We start from the raw sequence: 16,003 nt of genomic DNA on the forward strand, positions 1-16,003 counted from the left end.
TGAAATTCTGGATCCGCCTTTTTTATAAGTTTGAGTTCAACTGATATTTTGTTAACAAAATGTACAAAGTTTAACATAATAAAACATTTATTAGACTAAGTACACGTGTATTAATGTCGTGCAAGTATGAAATTTATATGTTAATTTACAAACTAAAATTGCAATATTATCAGTCATATACATATATTTATATAAAGAAAATGCATTACACATCCAGAACAATATCTAATCTCGACGTGTCATTTTCACTGAAACATTTTTCAATTTTTGAAGTACATGTAGCATGGAAAATCGCGTTGATTCAACACCCATTGATACTTTGTATGGTCAATGTACAAGAGAGAACTTGGCAACGGAAGCCGGTTAGGACCACTTGAAAAAGGTTACGTCGTAATAGCGAAAAAGTTATGCCGTAATTACGACATAGTAAGTTGTAATTTCTACATATGATATCGTGATTTCGACATCATACATTTTTTCAAGTGGCCCTCACTGGCCTTTTTTGCAATATTCATAAACATTGCAATGATTTACAGTGTAAGACTATTTCAAAAAAATATTGAAGACTAATTATAACAAAATGTATTCTGATTAGTTTTAGTTTTTAATGTGTAAATAGAATGTAATTACATGCTAATGAACAGACAATTACTAAGCTTACTAGGTATAATTATATATAAACAAGAATCAATTCACAGATAGATGTACAATGAAGTGTCATGTACAATGCAACCATGTACATGTATTTTAGAACCCTCCTCGCCACTTTACATGTATATAAATCTATTAACTTATCTATACGACTTCTACGTATATATATATTTTTTTTGTAAAATCATATTACTAAGATAAGAATCAAGCACATTTTTGGAGATCTATTTTACACATGTGCTACTCCTTTAAAATGTATATCCCCAAATCGCCGTTTCGTTCACTGTCATGCCCTCGCCGACCAGCATGGTAATGGACGATTTAACAGCTACATTTGTACCTCCCGATCAAACCCTCCCGCACTAAACCTTCCAGTCTGACCTGATTAATGGGTGTCTTTTATTTAATTTTCCTTTCATCCCTCATTACGATATAGCGGTCACCACCATCATAGCCTGTAAATTGTGTGAAGCCTTGATCCTACGCTATACATTAGCATTTTTAGTTTTTAATCCCAAATCAAAATCCGCCGCCGCCACCACCTCCGCCACCATCCCCACCGCCGCCGCCACCTCCATCGCCGCCACCACCTCCGCCTTCACCTCCTCCCCAACCAGTATGATGATGCCCGAATTGTCCGCCGCCGCTAACTCCCTTGATAAATTTACAGAACAGGATAAAACCGGTGAAGAATAAGACACCAAATGCTACAAAAGCTCCAACTACTACCCATTTGGTAGTGTCGTCGTCGTCCGAACCAATATCACATGATCCTGAGGTCAAAGCAAGCCTGTTTCGAAATTTTAAAAGAAGACAACATTTATTTTACAAGTACAACTTTTAAAATTTCAAGCATCTTTATTTCAGAAATTTGAGTTTTAAATTAATGTATGATAAATTAGAACACCAAGACCAACACGAGGTACATGTAGTATGTAATTTACGCTAGACTCGCTGGTCCCAATTTTAATTTGACAAATGAATCTGCAGAGAAATTTTCTCTGGAACTTATAGTTACATCCCTTTTACCGTTAACAATAAAATGTAATGTTTTTTTTTCACTATATTAAAATTCTATATTTAAACATTTTTGTATACAGTATTAAATAGACATTCTTTAACTAAACATTTGTTTACTAATTCCGCGTAATTAGGGAGCACTACAGCTAAGAAATTTGCGAAATATTGATACATGCTTTGAAAGCCTACATTTTTTTAAAATTTTTGATATCTTGTTGAAAATGTTCTGTTAAACAGAAATTAACACGTGGCTTTTCATGTAACCCTTTTAATATAAGAAAATATAAATTACATGTATACAAAAATGTACTGTAGAATTCAAAATTAAGGGAGATAACTCAGATAATAACATTGAAATACTGTAAGAACTATTGGATTTTCGATGTGAATTATCACTTAAGACCAGACAAATTGGAATGAATAATAAATACATTTCATCATAAAGACCCATAGAGCAACTGTACATGACTGTATGAAATAAAAGTGTGTAGCCTTTTTCAGTTGTATCACGTATTACAGAACTTTCATGGTTCTTACGAAGACTTGAAATTTGAGAAAATGACTCATATCTTAGCACTTTTCATGCATTTACCCGTCAATAAGTCATTATCACAAAGACAGTTCACATCTACATGTACATGTACTTGAAGGGTACCATATAAAGTAAAAGAAATGTGGACTACATGTCGGAAAACACATCCCACCTTCCGCATTGGCATTGCTGTGGTAAAAAGACCACAATTAATCCACATCTTGATACATAAATTAACGAACGTAGAATAGGCCACAATCAACTCGAAAGTTGCCACGGTGAAAAAGGCCGCACCTCACAGCTTGACCATGTTGACAGTTACCGTGGTCAAAATGGCGGCAACCCAAATTCATATCCAAATCGATATCTCAACAGTTGGCACGGTCAAAAAGACCAAAACGCACATCTTGACATTTTACATTGACAAAAATAAACGCACACTTTTACACTAGCCATGGTAATAAACACTGCAACTGAAGTATAGACAGTTGCCATTGTACAATGTAAATTTTTTTTTTCTCCCAGTCCAAGCCGGTGATAGAACCAGCGGTTGGTGATAAAATTTCTGCGATAGTTTACTCGCCATTCCACATCTGAGTTTTCAGCAGATTTCATGGGAGAAAGTTATCTTCTTCAGCCTATCTTTGATTTAAATTATTCTTCCAGTCTCTACGGTAAAATCAAGATTTGATCATGCTGGCTATAAAGCTCGCATGTTGAAACTTAATTTTACCATCTCGAGAGGAGGATTAATTCAAACGGAGAATCTTTATATTTTCCTCTACTTTACAGCACAAGAAGCGCTTTTCTATATATCGTAGTTTAACGTTTATCATATGATGCGGCACGAGAAATGCGCAAATACATTACGTACTTACTTGTATTTATTAACCATAAACTTAACGCCTTCCCCGAACTGGTCACTGGAGAGGTAAAAATCTCTAGTCATTTCGTATATTAAATGAATACAGTCGGACGATAAAATGACATGTGCCGCTTTTCCAACAGAAGTATAAATCTGTAATTAAAACAAAATTGTGTTACTGTAATAATTGACAAGTGAAGTTTCATACTTGTCATTAAAAATACTTCATATACTTGTACATGTACATTTGTATCGCATGATACTGTACATGCATTAAAGTTATATGCACATTATATACACATTATTTGTATTACTATGCGTATTTTTGTCTATTCTTATATACTGTTTCTGTAATTAAAACAAAATTGTGTTACTGTAATAATTGAAAAGTGAAGTTTCATACTTGTCATTAAAAATACTTCATATACTTGTACATGTACATTTGTATCGCATGATACTGTACATGCATTAAAGTTATATGCACATTATATACACATTATTTGTATTACTATGCGTATTTTTGTCTATTCTTATATACATATATTATAGTATTATTGCGTAAGGTTTTCCATATTGGTTGAGTTATTTTTCCGAGGCTAGCCATATTGGACTGAGGCCACGCCTCAGTCCAATATTTCTAGCCGAGGACCAATAACTAAGACAATATGGAAAACTTTTCGCAATAATACTATAATATATGTACTATATTATATTATACCTTTATTGCCTCACTAGTCCAATACGCTAGGCCAATATTGATTTTAACCAGTCCAATATGACGTATTGGACGGCTATATCCCGTATTGGCGCACTTTGTATTTTGTATCGTATTGGCAGTTTTGATCATGTTTATGCCAATATTCGAACGTTAGTTAATAATATATGTTAATAAATATGTAATTTTATATTGGGTCTGTGATAGGTTTGAGGTATGTCATATTGGTCGAGGCGGTCGTATTGGTCCCGAGACATCGCCGAGGGCCAATACGGCTGTCAAGGCAAATATAATTGACCGAAACCTATAACAGGGCCAATATGAAATTAACATATTTATTGACAATTGTATTAACCAACTCAACCAGATGATTTATAGAACTGTTGTTTTCGTGTTTTACCAAGAACATGTACGTTTATTTGCATTAATCAGTCTTAAATATCCTTTTTGTATAAAACGGAAGATTTTTTTTGTGTTTCTGCAGCTTTTAGTCCTGGTGATCAAAGTTCATGAAATCCAATTCTAAAAAAAATGGCGGTGTCAAACGTCCGGAAGTTATAATGCCATATTGGGCCTGGTTTGGTCCACATTGGCCCTCTTTTTTTTTCATATTGGCCCCTTATAAATGCCTGGTTTGAATTCATATCAACTGGTCAGTTTTTGACATAATTTAACGTATTTTGGGTAATTGGTTAAAAACCTTCCGTATAATTTATATACATTACGGTTTTTACATATTGGAATGATTATACACACCTCTCTATCGTATACAGACAGGAAGACAATTACATCGTTCCCACAATTCCCCGTTCCGTATTTCCATTCATTTCTTCGTAAGGTAGTGGCAAAATATTGGGCATACCACTCTGCAGTCCTGTAAAACATACAGGCATGATATAGAAACGGGAACAACACAAATTTAGCAGTTACCACAAACATGACGAAGTATTTTAATGAATGTCGCCATATTATACATGTATCCGATATTGACCCATGTACTCAGGTTCCACTAGTACTATTACAGATAGGTCACTGCAGATAACTTCATGACAACTTGCGGAAATATCCAACATTTATGTTCCTGTAAAAAGTAGATGTTTCATAAAACCTTACACTATGGAGATCCATGAATAAAGATACTCTAGATATTCCTGTCTATTTCCTCATGAAAATCTGTAGCCGTGTAAACATAACAAAAAATGTATCAGTTTTCATAACGAATTTTGGGGTGTCTCCCCAAAATTAATTGTCTTTAAAACTGCCAGAAAAGTAAGCGGGCATGGTCTTATTTAAAAAAAAATAAAACAAGTAAAAAGTGTACCCTTTTCTCAATCTGCTCATTTATTCATAATTTTAATTCTTAATATTTGTGCTAAATTTTGCATTCTTGAAAAAAAAAAAACAAACAGCCAGTTGGTGCAGGGGGGTTAACCCAATTCGGCGTGGCCCTGAATCTTTCCAGGTAGTTAAAAGCATGCATTTTACACTCTATACCTTCACAAATATTGCGTCTAATTATGTACGAACGCATTTCTTCTACCCAGAATCAATATTTCCATCAAGTTTCATAATTCATTTTCAAGTTTTACAAAAGTCTGTGTATGATACAGTACACCTCAATCTCATCTGTATAGAGCAACCTTAATTATGATTTGTTGTGGAAATATATAACGCACATTTATTTCTGCAGGAACTGATCCAGACAGTTTTAAAGGGGTGGTTAAGGCCATCATTTGATTACATGTATTTCTCTCAAGTGTTACACAAAATAAACAAACTTTTCCAGCAGAAGGGGTCCCTGGATCCGGCCAGTGAGATACAAAGTGTAGATACAGCTCCTCTGTGGGGTAGTCTTTCCACAGCCATCACTCATTACCCCTTTCCCATTCTCCATTTACATTGGCCCCTACGTTTTTGCATAATGAACACGGATTATGCATATTACAAAATTAATTTTTATCATTATTATTTTATTGCTCACAATATTACATCAATAATTAAGGTAACGTTTTGTTTATCATCAACGTGTGTCTAACTAATACCGATTCACCCTTACCCCATCCAGGTTCTATACGAAAATAATTCGTATTTCATTATTCCATTCATTCCGTCGAGTGTCAGTGTTTGGAAGAATCAGGCAACATGGGAAAAATCAGAAACATGCATGTTAAAACCCCACTGATCTGACAATAAAATATCACTCAAGGATGCTTTCTCTATATGAAACAATGGTTGATATCTGCATCACTGGATTTGTTCAGACATTTTTTTCAATAAAATCTTGGGAAATTGAGATTTTTGAGAGAGTTATCTGCCCTTAAAATGTCCATTGTCAATGCATTTCAATGCAATTGAAACTCAATGGTCCAGCATGATATGGAAAATTGTGTTTGTTTTCCTTACAGGGACTGACACTTGATTACTACAAATGTACATATAAATGATCTACCGCGTGGAATCTTGTAGCCCTCCCCCTTTAAAAAAAATCAGATATTGCCACGCCTTTGGTCAAATTTTTTTTTATTAAAAAACGAAAAGAAAGAAAAGTCCATCGACTACTTTTAGGCAATGTTATTATAAATATTAACACCTTCAACCGATGAAGTTTTGTATATTAGAAAAATCTAAGGCGACACAAGTGAAATTTGACTTACTCAGTCGATAAATCCATCCGGTTAACAACAGCCACTGCAATCACATACGAGTTGTCAGCTCCACCACAGATGCTGGTATCGGTTTGTATACTTGTTATGATCTGATCTATGGCATCGGCTGTACAATTATATAACGTTCAACGACACTGAGATATACATATTTAAGATATATTCATTTATGGATATCAGAGGCAGATCCAGAGATTTTAAAAAGTAGGTGGGTCCTTGGGAGGAGAGTTCCTAATTTCGGGGATCTGATACATCGCATCTACCCCAAAGAACTTGAGATAAAGGATACTACAGACATTGTGAAGTCAGCCTCATATCTTGACCTACCCTAAGAAATCGATGGTAAAGGAAAACTATTGACCAAACTACGACAAACGTGATGATTTTTCATTCAGAATTGTCAACTTTCCTTTCATATGTGGCAACATCTCTTCAGCACCTGCGTATGGAGTGTTCATATCACAACTCATATGTTATGCCAGAGCTTGCCGAAACTACGCAGGCTTTTTGTATCGCGCTAGAACTCTAACAAATAAGCTTCTGGAACAGGGTTATGTTGCTACAAGATTGAAGTCATCACTACAGAAGTTTTATGGTCGTCATCATGAACTCGTGGATCGTTATGGTGTATCCATCTGTACCATGAAAACTGATTTATTCAACGGGTCATAGTTTTCCTTTCCTCGTTTGTCTACCCCGGACTTGACTTTTTATGAGCAACTCGGCGGTTGTTTCTAGAAAGCAGAGAACGCTTACCTTACGGTGCACCTGGTCCATGCTCCCAGTTTGTAGTGGAGTCCTAGTTTCTCATTTGCTTTTGTTACTTTGTATGTATGATTTTAATTACTTTATGTTCTATATTGTGTATGCCTGCTTTCCAAGTCTGATCTTTGTTCCTGGATTACATTCTTTTGATTACCACTATTACCTTTGTTCCCTTGAGTACACTTGCAATTAATATTTGCTCTTGTCCTAATTTTGCACGAAAATTAATTAAAATCTTGAGATAAACGGAAAGGGGAGGGTTCTGATCCCCAGACCCCCACGGTAACCCGCCATGTACGTATGTAAAGAGATGATATACATCATCGATAGTATCTTTACAAATGGGTTCATTTGTACATGTATGAGTCGCTCTTTCTTTCGTTAACGTAATAATTGATAGAGGTTATAACAACTAACTACGAGCATTCTTGTAATCATTTAGACAAAAGTGTATTGGTAATATACCCTCGAATATCTACAATTGATGCCAGAGAAACCATATAAAAATATTTGTTTGAAAATTATTCTGGGGACCATGCATGCACGTTAACTGAATACCGGGTAGTTGCATGTACTGCATTTCTTATGGCAAGACTAAGATACATGCACACACTGCATACATGTACAATGTACATGTATGCAGTATATAAACTACAAGAACATGAAAAGAAATCGATTATGGCATACGATGTAGATGTACAGTTCCATCGATACATGTATCCTTTAATATACTTTAACAGACCTGGTATTGCTTTCACCAACTCCAGGGGCAGAGACAGAAACTTGAAAGGGGGTTTCAATATGGGCTGCAGGAAAAAGAAATTCTACAGTATTTTTGCCCATTTTTGCCAGATATAGTTGGCTTCTAAAAATATAAACCCCGGCACCCCTTGGAGCCGCCGCTGAACTCACATTCTCACCTGATTCGTTGCCGAGAATTCGACAAGGATCACAAACCATCGATGGGTTGCAATATCGTCCACAGAGGCCGCTCTCGATCTTCGGACTCGGATAGTTCTGTGGCGTCCATTTTGGTTGACATACTGCATCAGGACACGCATGCGTGCGTACATAAAAAAGATGCACTAAGACTGCCATAACAAAAGTCATTTTCATTTCAATGGAGCACACCATGCTGCTTTAAAGTCCAACATTGAACCGCGCTGTTTAGACTACATTAGAAAATTCTTCAATGAACGTTATTCAAGATCATGACGTCAAATCATTTGTGAGTATTATTCCCGCCTTAATTACTCAAAGTAAAATAGTTATCAAGTATTAACTTATTATAACTCAATCTAACATTACGCACATAAATAAATAATCAGTGAGTGATAGCAGATAGCCCAGACAGCTAGAGGGACAATAAAACTGAAATCATGTACAATGTATGTTAATGCAATGAGAAAAAACTCGAATAATTATATCTAAGACTTTCAATTGAGAAAAAAACTCTGTCGTCAGAAATGTAGTAGGAATAAAAATGTGGAAACATGCGTTCTTAGATCATCTCCAGAGAAATAATTAATATTTGATAATTTTGGTTTTAGTTTTTTTTTAATGTATGTGGTATATGTAGACGCCAAACAGGAAAAAATGAATAAAAATCTTATAATAAATAGCAAAACTTAACAATCGAAAATTTGAATCAACGACAGCTTGGTAAATGAAAATAAAATTCCGCACTTACATTGTATACATGTAGCGGGGTTTAGTTACACAATGAAACGCACCTTTATTACAAATGCTTTCTGCAATACTTCGAAGCGGGCAAAAATTAAAATGTCAACAGTTTCTCGAATTATTTTGAGAACTAAATATCCTTGCATTAATCAAACGTGTTTTATATTCAGAAAGTGCAATGTCACGTGAACCACGATTTTTTTTCACAAGGCACATTTACAATGCTGGGGCGGATCCAGAAATTTATAAAAGTGTTAGGGAGTACCAATCCAAAATTAAATAAAAAGGAGGGAGTTCAGCCTATCATTTGATAATTTTTACCGGTTAAGCACGCATCAAATAAAACCTTCCAATAAAACAACTCCAACCCACGGAACCCCATTGGTCCGCCACTACGATATTTATCTCTTTTTTCAATTGTAACACACTGTCAAACGAGATAAATGATCGTGAAGAGATCTATATCTTTTTACAGCTTGAAGGTTAAAGAGAATGTTATTGATCGTGAACATCAATTTTGTAATGGAAGTAGCAGTAGAAGAGAATAACTGGGGAAATATAAGGATAAGGAGGAAAAGAGGGGGGGGGGCATAGAGAAGAAGGAAAAAGAATATCAAATACAGACAAAGAAAATATAGCCACACATATCATTGAAAAAAAAGCACCAGTAAGAAGATTTTAAACCGGAATGCAAACACGAGATGTTGATTACAAAAAGAGTACTCGTTAAGACCCGATTCGATATAGAAAGGCGTTTTGTACTTGCTACTGACCATCTGACGACCTAAAAATAATTGTTAATTGTGAAGTAGGATGGTGATAATGATCTAAAATTTTCATGCACCCACATAGGCTGATGTGTTGTAACTACGTGTAAATGAGAATGATCTTGGCACAATTTTGAAAATGAGTATGATATTTTTATACTAAATATTTAGAAATGGAAATTCATGTTCTGGTGGTCATACATGGTATGACAATAAATGGTCGCCTAAAAATTATCTTGACCGTAGCGTGACTGGGGTCTATTTATTTTGTACATGTATAAGTAATTTTTTGTATGGGGGGATGAGGGCGGGGCAACCGGTCTGTTATACTTTTAAAGAAAGCACAGCTCAAATGCGGATATTCTGAAGCTGAAACGATAGCTAATGTGCACGTGCAAGTTAGCGGCCTACAGAGTGAAGAGAACCAGTTTTATCTTTCGGAAGTGATATAATAGTGATAGAATGCAAAATAACAAAAGAGTCTCCGAAATGAATTTTAACACTAAAAGGAAATCATGAACGTTTAAAATCTATGTTTAAAATCAAAAAGTACCTACACAAGTTTATAGGCACGACACATTACAGTTAATTTCGTCGTTTTTAGTATTGTCCCAAAATGACCAAATAAACAAAGTAATGCATTGCGGCCCATTAAATAACGAATATTATAATATATTTTAATAATTATCTTTTAATTATTTCATATTTGAATATTTTCTGTCGCTTACGGCTCGTGTGTCTGCAACTAGTAGTCTGGCCATTTACAGTGAAACCAAGTAGAGGCAAAAAAAAATGCTGTTCCCGCTTACTTTAAAATATAGTAATATAAGTAATAGAGAAGAAACAATACATCACTTTTTAATAAAACAAAAATCATGACATCACGTTTTTAAGGAAGATCGTACATGTAGTAGACATATTTCCCTAATTTTTTCTAAAAGATGACCTCGAACGGACATAAAAAAAAACGTCACTGAAATTAATTTTGGGGTAATTGAGCCTTAATTATATGCAATTTAAAAAGAGAAAAAAAAATCTAAAGGGAATTTTCACAGTTTAAAAAAATAAAAACTGTTACATATGTAGAACAAATCATGAAAATTTTATGATAAACACTTAATTGCCTTACATCATTAAATATATCAAAAAGGGAACTTTGGGGGTCACTGAACTTATTTCTTTTTTTTGTAATATTATAAAAAAGACTAAAAATCTCATTTATTTGGTTTATGCCAAATAAAAAAAAAAGAAAAAAAAACCTTTTTGATTAATTTAAAGACACTGTATTGCAGCGTTTTAAACACTTTTTGGTCATTGAAAAACATACATCAGTATGATTTTGCAAAATGACAGAAAAAACTGATTCGTGTAGTTGATTTGCTCTGCTTTAATTTTGAAGCGAGGCGGACCATCTTCTATACGAGCATTCTATATAACTGATCAGAACTACTGGGCCATTTCCGCTTCTATACTAGAAAATGATTTTCATTGCAGGAATGAGAAGAATCTTAATTAATCATTTACCTGAATTGTAGTGATACTCGTATCAAAGTAGTTCCAATTACATGTATAGCAGCCGACGCCTCAAATTACACGAAATAAAGACACGTACTGTAACTTTCTAAGGAGCTAAACTGTAACCAAGGGAACTAAGGTTCTGGCGGAAAACTAAAGAAAGTTATCTAGGGACATTGACCAAGATGGAAAACAGACAAACCCAACAAAGAACATTTATTAACTAAAATAAGACATACAAAGCAACAAAAGAAAATGAGCAACTCTGACCCCACTAAAAACTGGTGCATGGACCAGGTGCATCGGTAGGGAAAGCGTCATCTGCTTTTCTAGAAACACCCACCGAGTTGCTCATAAAAAGTCAAGTCCGGGGTAGACGAAAGAGGAAAGGAAAACTATGACATGATGAACAAATCAGTTTTCATAATGCAGATGGATACACCATAACGATCCATGGGTTCATAATAACGATCATACATAAAAAACTTCTGTAGTGATGACTTAAATCCTGTAGCAATATAACTAAGAAAATAAAAGTAGTTTTGAAAGAAAGTACATTTTTTAGAATCAAAACAGGTTCTTCCACTAGTGCAGAACAACTACAATTTTTAGAACAGATTATAGTGAACAGAACTAGTGCATATAAATTCCGGTTGTCCATATACATGTATATTGTAATTTTATGAACCGGAATATGGATCTAAGAAAGTAAACAAAGGAAAATCTGTAAAAATAAATTAATGAATACAATTGTCAGGTATATTTGTGAAATACCCATACCTAATAGAAAAGTGTTAAAAATTGTAAGTTCAATCTCCGGTCAAAGCCAATATGATTTTGTAGAAGTAGAAATAACCATGAACAACGTGCATCAATGCGTCTTCACCGACAGAGTTACAATACGTACATGAACCAATACAGCATTTGTTATCATATGTTTTAGAACAAAACATGCGGAAACTAGTTTAGCGCCGGTACGGGAATATGATTTTGTGCATATTACATGCAGTAATCACATGTAATAATAAGTACTATTTTTATCTTAAAATATTATGAAACTACAAGTAAAACGCATAATAACATTTTTACACTGATTATGCAGTCAAAACATGGTTTTCATTTGTCTTAACAAGAGAAAAACATATGAACAAATCTGTGTGGCACAATATATAATTTTGGTTGCCATGTGGACAGATTATACGATTTTGGTTGCCATGTGGACAGATTATATGATTTTGGTTGCCATGTGGACAGATTATACGATTTTGGTTGCCATGTGGACAGATTATATGATTTTGGTTGCCATGTGGACAGATTATATGATTTTGGTTGCCATGTGGACAGATTATATGATTTTGGTTGTCATGTGGACAGATTATTTGATTTTGGTTGCCATGTGGACAGATTATATGATTTTGGTTGTCATGTGGACAGATTATATGATTTTGGTTGCCATGTGGACAGATTATATGATTTTGGTTGCCATGTGGACAGATTATATGATTTTGGTTGCCATGTGGACAGATTATATGATTATTTTCCTATATTGTTAAGTTGTAATCCAAGAAATTTCAAGCATATAGGTTTTTTGTTCTATTTGGCATAATATATCATATTTTCCTTCCATATGCTGGCCACGTTTTTATTTTATTTCTTTTTTTGGGAAGGGGGGTCGGGATCGGGGTGATGCCTAACCAGTAGTTATTTTTTTAAATATGTACATATACCCCTTTCCCAAGCGCAGAAAATCGCGTTGGTTGCGTCTTTGAATTGTGATTTATTTCACAAACTCTTCAGTTTTACAAATGTACATGTATATATTATTAGAACATGCACACGTACAGAACATGTCATGTTTTGTTTTAAAGGTGTTAACTTTATGTTTACACGTAAAGTCATCGTGTTATGGATTTTTTGCACATGAAATACGATCTACTCGGACATTTTGTATTACAGTATCATGGGAATCATGGGATTCAATTTTAAAATTTGAATCAAATTTTAATACAATCTTTTATCTTCTCCGAATACCCAAAATTTCGTAGCTAAAAAGTATAGTAGCATGCCAAAAGTGAGTCCCATTGATAAACAAAAACAAAACAAAAACAAAAACAAAAACAAAACAAAACAAAAAACAAAAACAAAAACAAAACCTAAAAAAACAAAAACAAAAACAAAACAAAAAAAAACAAAAAAACTTATTTGTCTATTTGGGTTAAAGATGGAATACGGTTTCTTAGAAAAAATGATAAATTGTACTCGATAGAAAGATATGACATCGGAAATGTACTTGCTTTTATAGGTATATCGTGATTCCATAATCTTTTTTTTATCTAAACACTGGGATCTAGGCAATAAAAACTTAAAAACCTCAATATTGGTTTATACATGTACTATTTCTCTTTCATAAGTTATTCAAAGTTGTTTCGCTACCGTTTTTTGAAAAAAGGCATATTGATTTAATATTCAGTTATTTATTTAAATGTATTTTCAAAATGACCATAAAATATCAGATATGGTTCAATTTGGCCAGATTCTGATTTCTAAAAAAAGCAATATTTTAGTATTCATTGTTCATAATCTGCATGGTGAATTTTCTTTAAAAAGAATGACAAATTATGCGACACAGAATGTGTAATTTTATGTACAAATTTAAAGAAAATTGAATTATGGGAAAATATTTGGGGTAGCCAAGGTCAACTACCTTAAACACACGATACATGTAGAAGCGATCGTTAATCATGCGTTTGGTGAGCATTTAGCGTGCGTTTAGGTATCGTGCGTGCGGGAAACCTAAACCTTTCAAGGAATGTATTTATGGAGCAAACTTTCAAACACCTACCTTAAGTCAACCACTACGCAATGGAATCAAAACATAGTATGTAAATCTCACATTTTATTAGTTCCATTCTCTTTAGTGTACTTTTATTTTTATCTTTTTTTTTATGTAATTCATATAAATTTCCTAGTTTCTTTACTTTCACGTTGAATAAATACCATTCGTCGACTTGACACCCGCAGCTACAATATGTATGAAAAGAGACAATTAACGATCACAGAAAACAGAACAAAAATTTAGGTTAAATACATTTACTATTTATATAAATTTACAGTTTGTGTGGCAAATGCTAAGGGTAAAAAACAGGGAAACAAATGATTGCTTATTTGAGTTCCAAGTTTCCACATTTTCTACTTTATTTTATCATATTAATAACCTCTTAATGTCTTTTATGTTATCGTATTACGGGCAAATGTATTTCTTTCAGATTATGTTGCCGGCTGTACAGCAGCTCCGGATCTTGTTTGAAATTTAGGTTACAGACCACCAATTCAACCAATGAGCATTTGGAACGTACGCAAAAATAGTCCTACGCAGAAATTACCCCTGTTCCTCATAGTGCTGTGAAAAAAGTTCTCATCTTATTTAAAAAATTTAAACAGTTTCTGAAAGGAAAAACATTTCTGTACATTTTATAGGTGCATTTTGCTTCTTGTGATGTGAAGCCTAATCTCCATAATGATTTTTAAATATACCCCTATCTTCTGAAAACACTGGGATTTCCCATGCTATTTATAGACCCTTCACTTCCGGTGACCAGTACTGCACTGCAAGTCTGCTAACCCCACATGCCATTCTGAGGATTGTGAGCTGACATATGTAGAATCATGCTGATATATAGTCATCTGCAGGTTAAAGTTAAGGTAAAGTCCAGAGAAGCCATTGAATATTGTGAAATTAGCATAGAAGCCTATGGGAAGTGGAATTAGTGGTTTTTAGCCTTAAGCTGAAGCCATGGCAAAATGAAAAGTTTCTTGAAATAGCTTTAAACTACTTGAAGATCTTGTTAACTTTGCCATGAGAGGAATACACTACAAAAATCCTTCAAAATATGCATTTTTTTAAGTTATAGGTCCAAATTATGGAAAATTGGTCTTTTTGGCTGATTTTTATGTCCTATCTTGTAAAAAGTGTAGAAAATTTAGTAAAAATATCAAATATTAAACTTTGAGGGCTATATTTACCTAAATATGGTAGTAATAAGCACTTGAAATCAAGTTTTGTGTAGATTTGAGCAAACATTAGGTTAGAAATGAGGAAAAACTCACTTTCATTACTGCGGTTAAGGCCATATAAGCATTCCCCTATGGCAACATGGAAAATCCATTATTGAGCACTTTTTTTGCTTTAGGTGCCCTTTACTGGTCATGTTTTAATGTGAAAACACTGTATTTACAAATTTAAAGCCAAATATTTCACCTTTTGTGAAAATTTAAAGATTTAGGATTTTTGACATGTGATCAAGAAAAAGGGGGAGGCATGTCAGAAATAAATTTTTAAAAATAGACCAATTTCTCAGAAAATGATTACTTTTAAAACTATTTCTTCATTAATATTGTTAAAAAACAAGTTGTGATTGATATTTTTTATTTGAAAAGTCAGAAAAAGTTCTTTGCAAATATTTAATGCATTTCAGTATGGTAGAATATTTTCACTTTTTTGCTCGCACAACTTGGTTACCCTATATTTAAAAATCAAATATTTAAAAAAGTACTTGTCACATTTCACTGAAACTTTGCAAATGCATTCAGTATGTGTGTAGGAAGATACCTGTATAGTTATTTATTTTTTCTAAGACAAAAAGTGACTCTTTAGGTTACAGACCACCAATTCAACCAATGAGCATTTGGAACGTACGCAAAAATAGTCCTACGCAGAAATTACCCCTGTTCCTCATAGTGCTGTGAAAAAAGTTCTCATCTTATTTAAAAAATTTAAACAGTTTCTGAAAGGAAAAACATTTCTGTACATTTTATAGGTGCATTTTG

The 16,003-nt window shown here is 33.8% G+C and overlaps 1 protein-coding gene across 2 annotated transcripts; it reads right to left on the reverse strand.

Annotated features, from left to right (window-relative positions):
* Nucleotides 1–583: 583 nt before the first annotated feature.
* Nucleotides 584–8,417, reverse strand: LOC148599794 (uncharacterized). 2 transcript variants are annotated; one of them, XM_088559459.1, is made up of 5 exons: nt 8,132–8,417; nt 6,438–6,555; nt 4,540–4,657; nt 3,082–3,221; nt 584–1,305 (listed from the first exon to the last, which is right to left on the reverse strand). In XM_088559459.1, the coding sequence occupies exons 1-5, from the start codon at nt 8,343–8,345 to the stop codon at nt 1,137–1,139; spliced, it is 759 nt and encodes a 252-aa protein (XP_088415585.1). In that variant the 5' UTR covers nt 8,346–8,417; the 3' UTR covers nt 584–1,136. The 2 variants fall into 2 exon arrangements, with proteins under 2 accessions (XP_088415585.1, XP_088415584.1); XM_088559458.1 differs by having other exon boundaries at nt 584–1,441.
* Nucleotides 8,418–16,003: the final 7,586 nt, after the last annotated feature.

The sequence above is a fragment of the Perna viridis genome, chromosome 13, assembly GCF_037379345.1.
Source record: "Perna viridis isolate PV_CMFRI_1.1 ecotype Kerala chromosome 13, ASM3737934v1, whole genome shotgun sequence".
NCBI lineage: Eukaryota > Metazoa > Mollusca > Bivalvia > Mytilida > Mytilidae > Perna > Perna viridis.

Coding starts and splice junctions, on each gene's coding strand:
- LOC148599794 (XM_088559458.1), bottom strand. CDS start 8,345: ATGGTGTGCTCCATTGAAATGAAAATGACTTTTGTTATGGCAGTCTTA. Junction 4,658..6,437: donor CGGATGGATTTATCGACTGA/GTAAGTCAAATT, acceptor TATGTTTTACAG/GACTGCAGAGTGGTATGCCC. Junction 1,442..3,081: donor TTTATGGTTAATAAATACAA/GTAAGTACGTAA, acceptor ATTTCGAAACAG/GCTTGCTTTGACCTCAGGAT.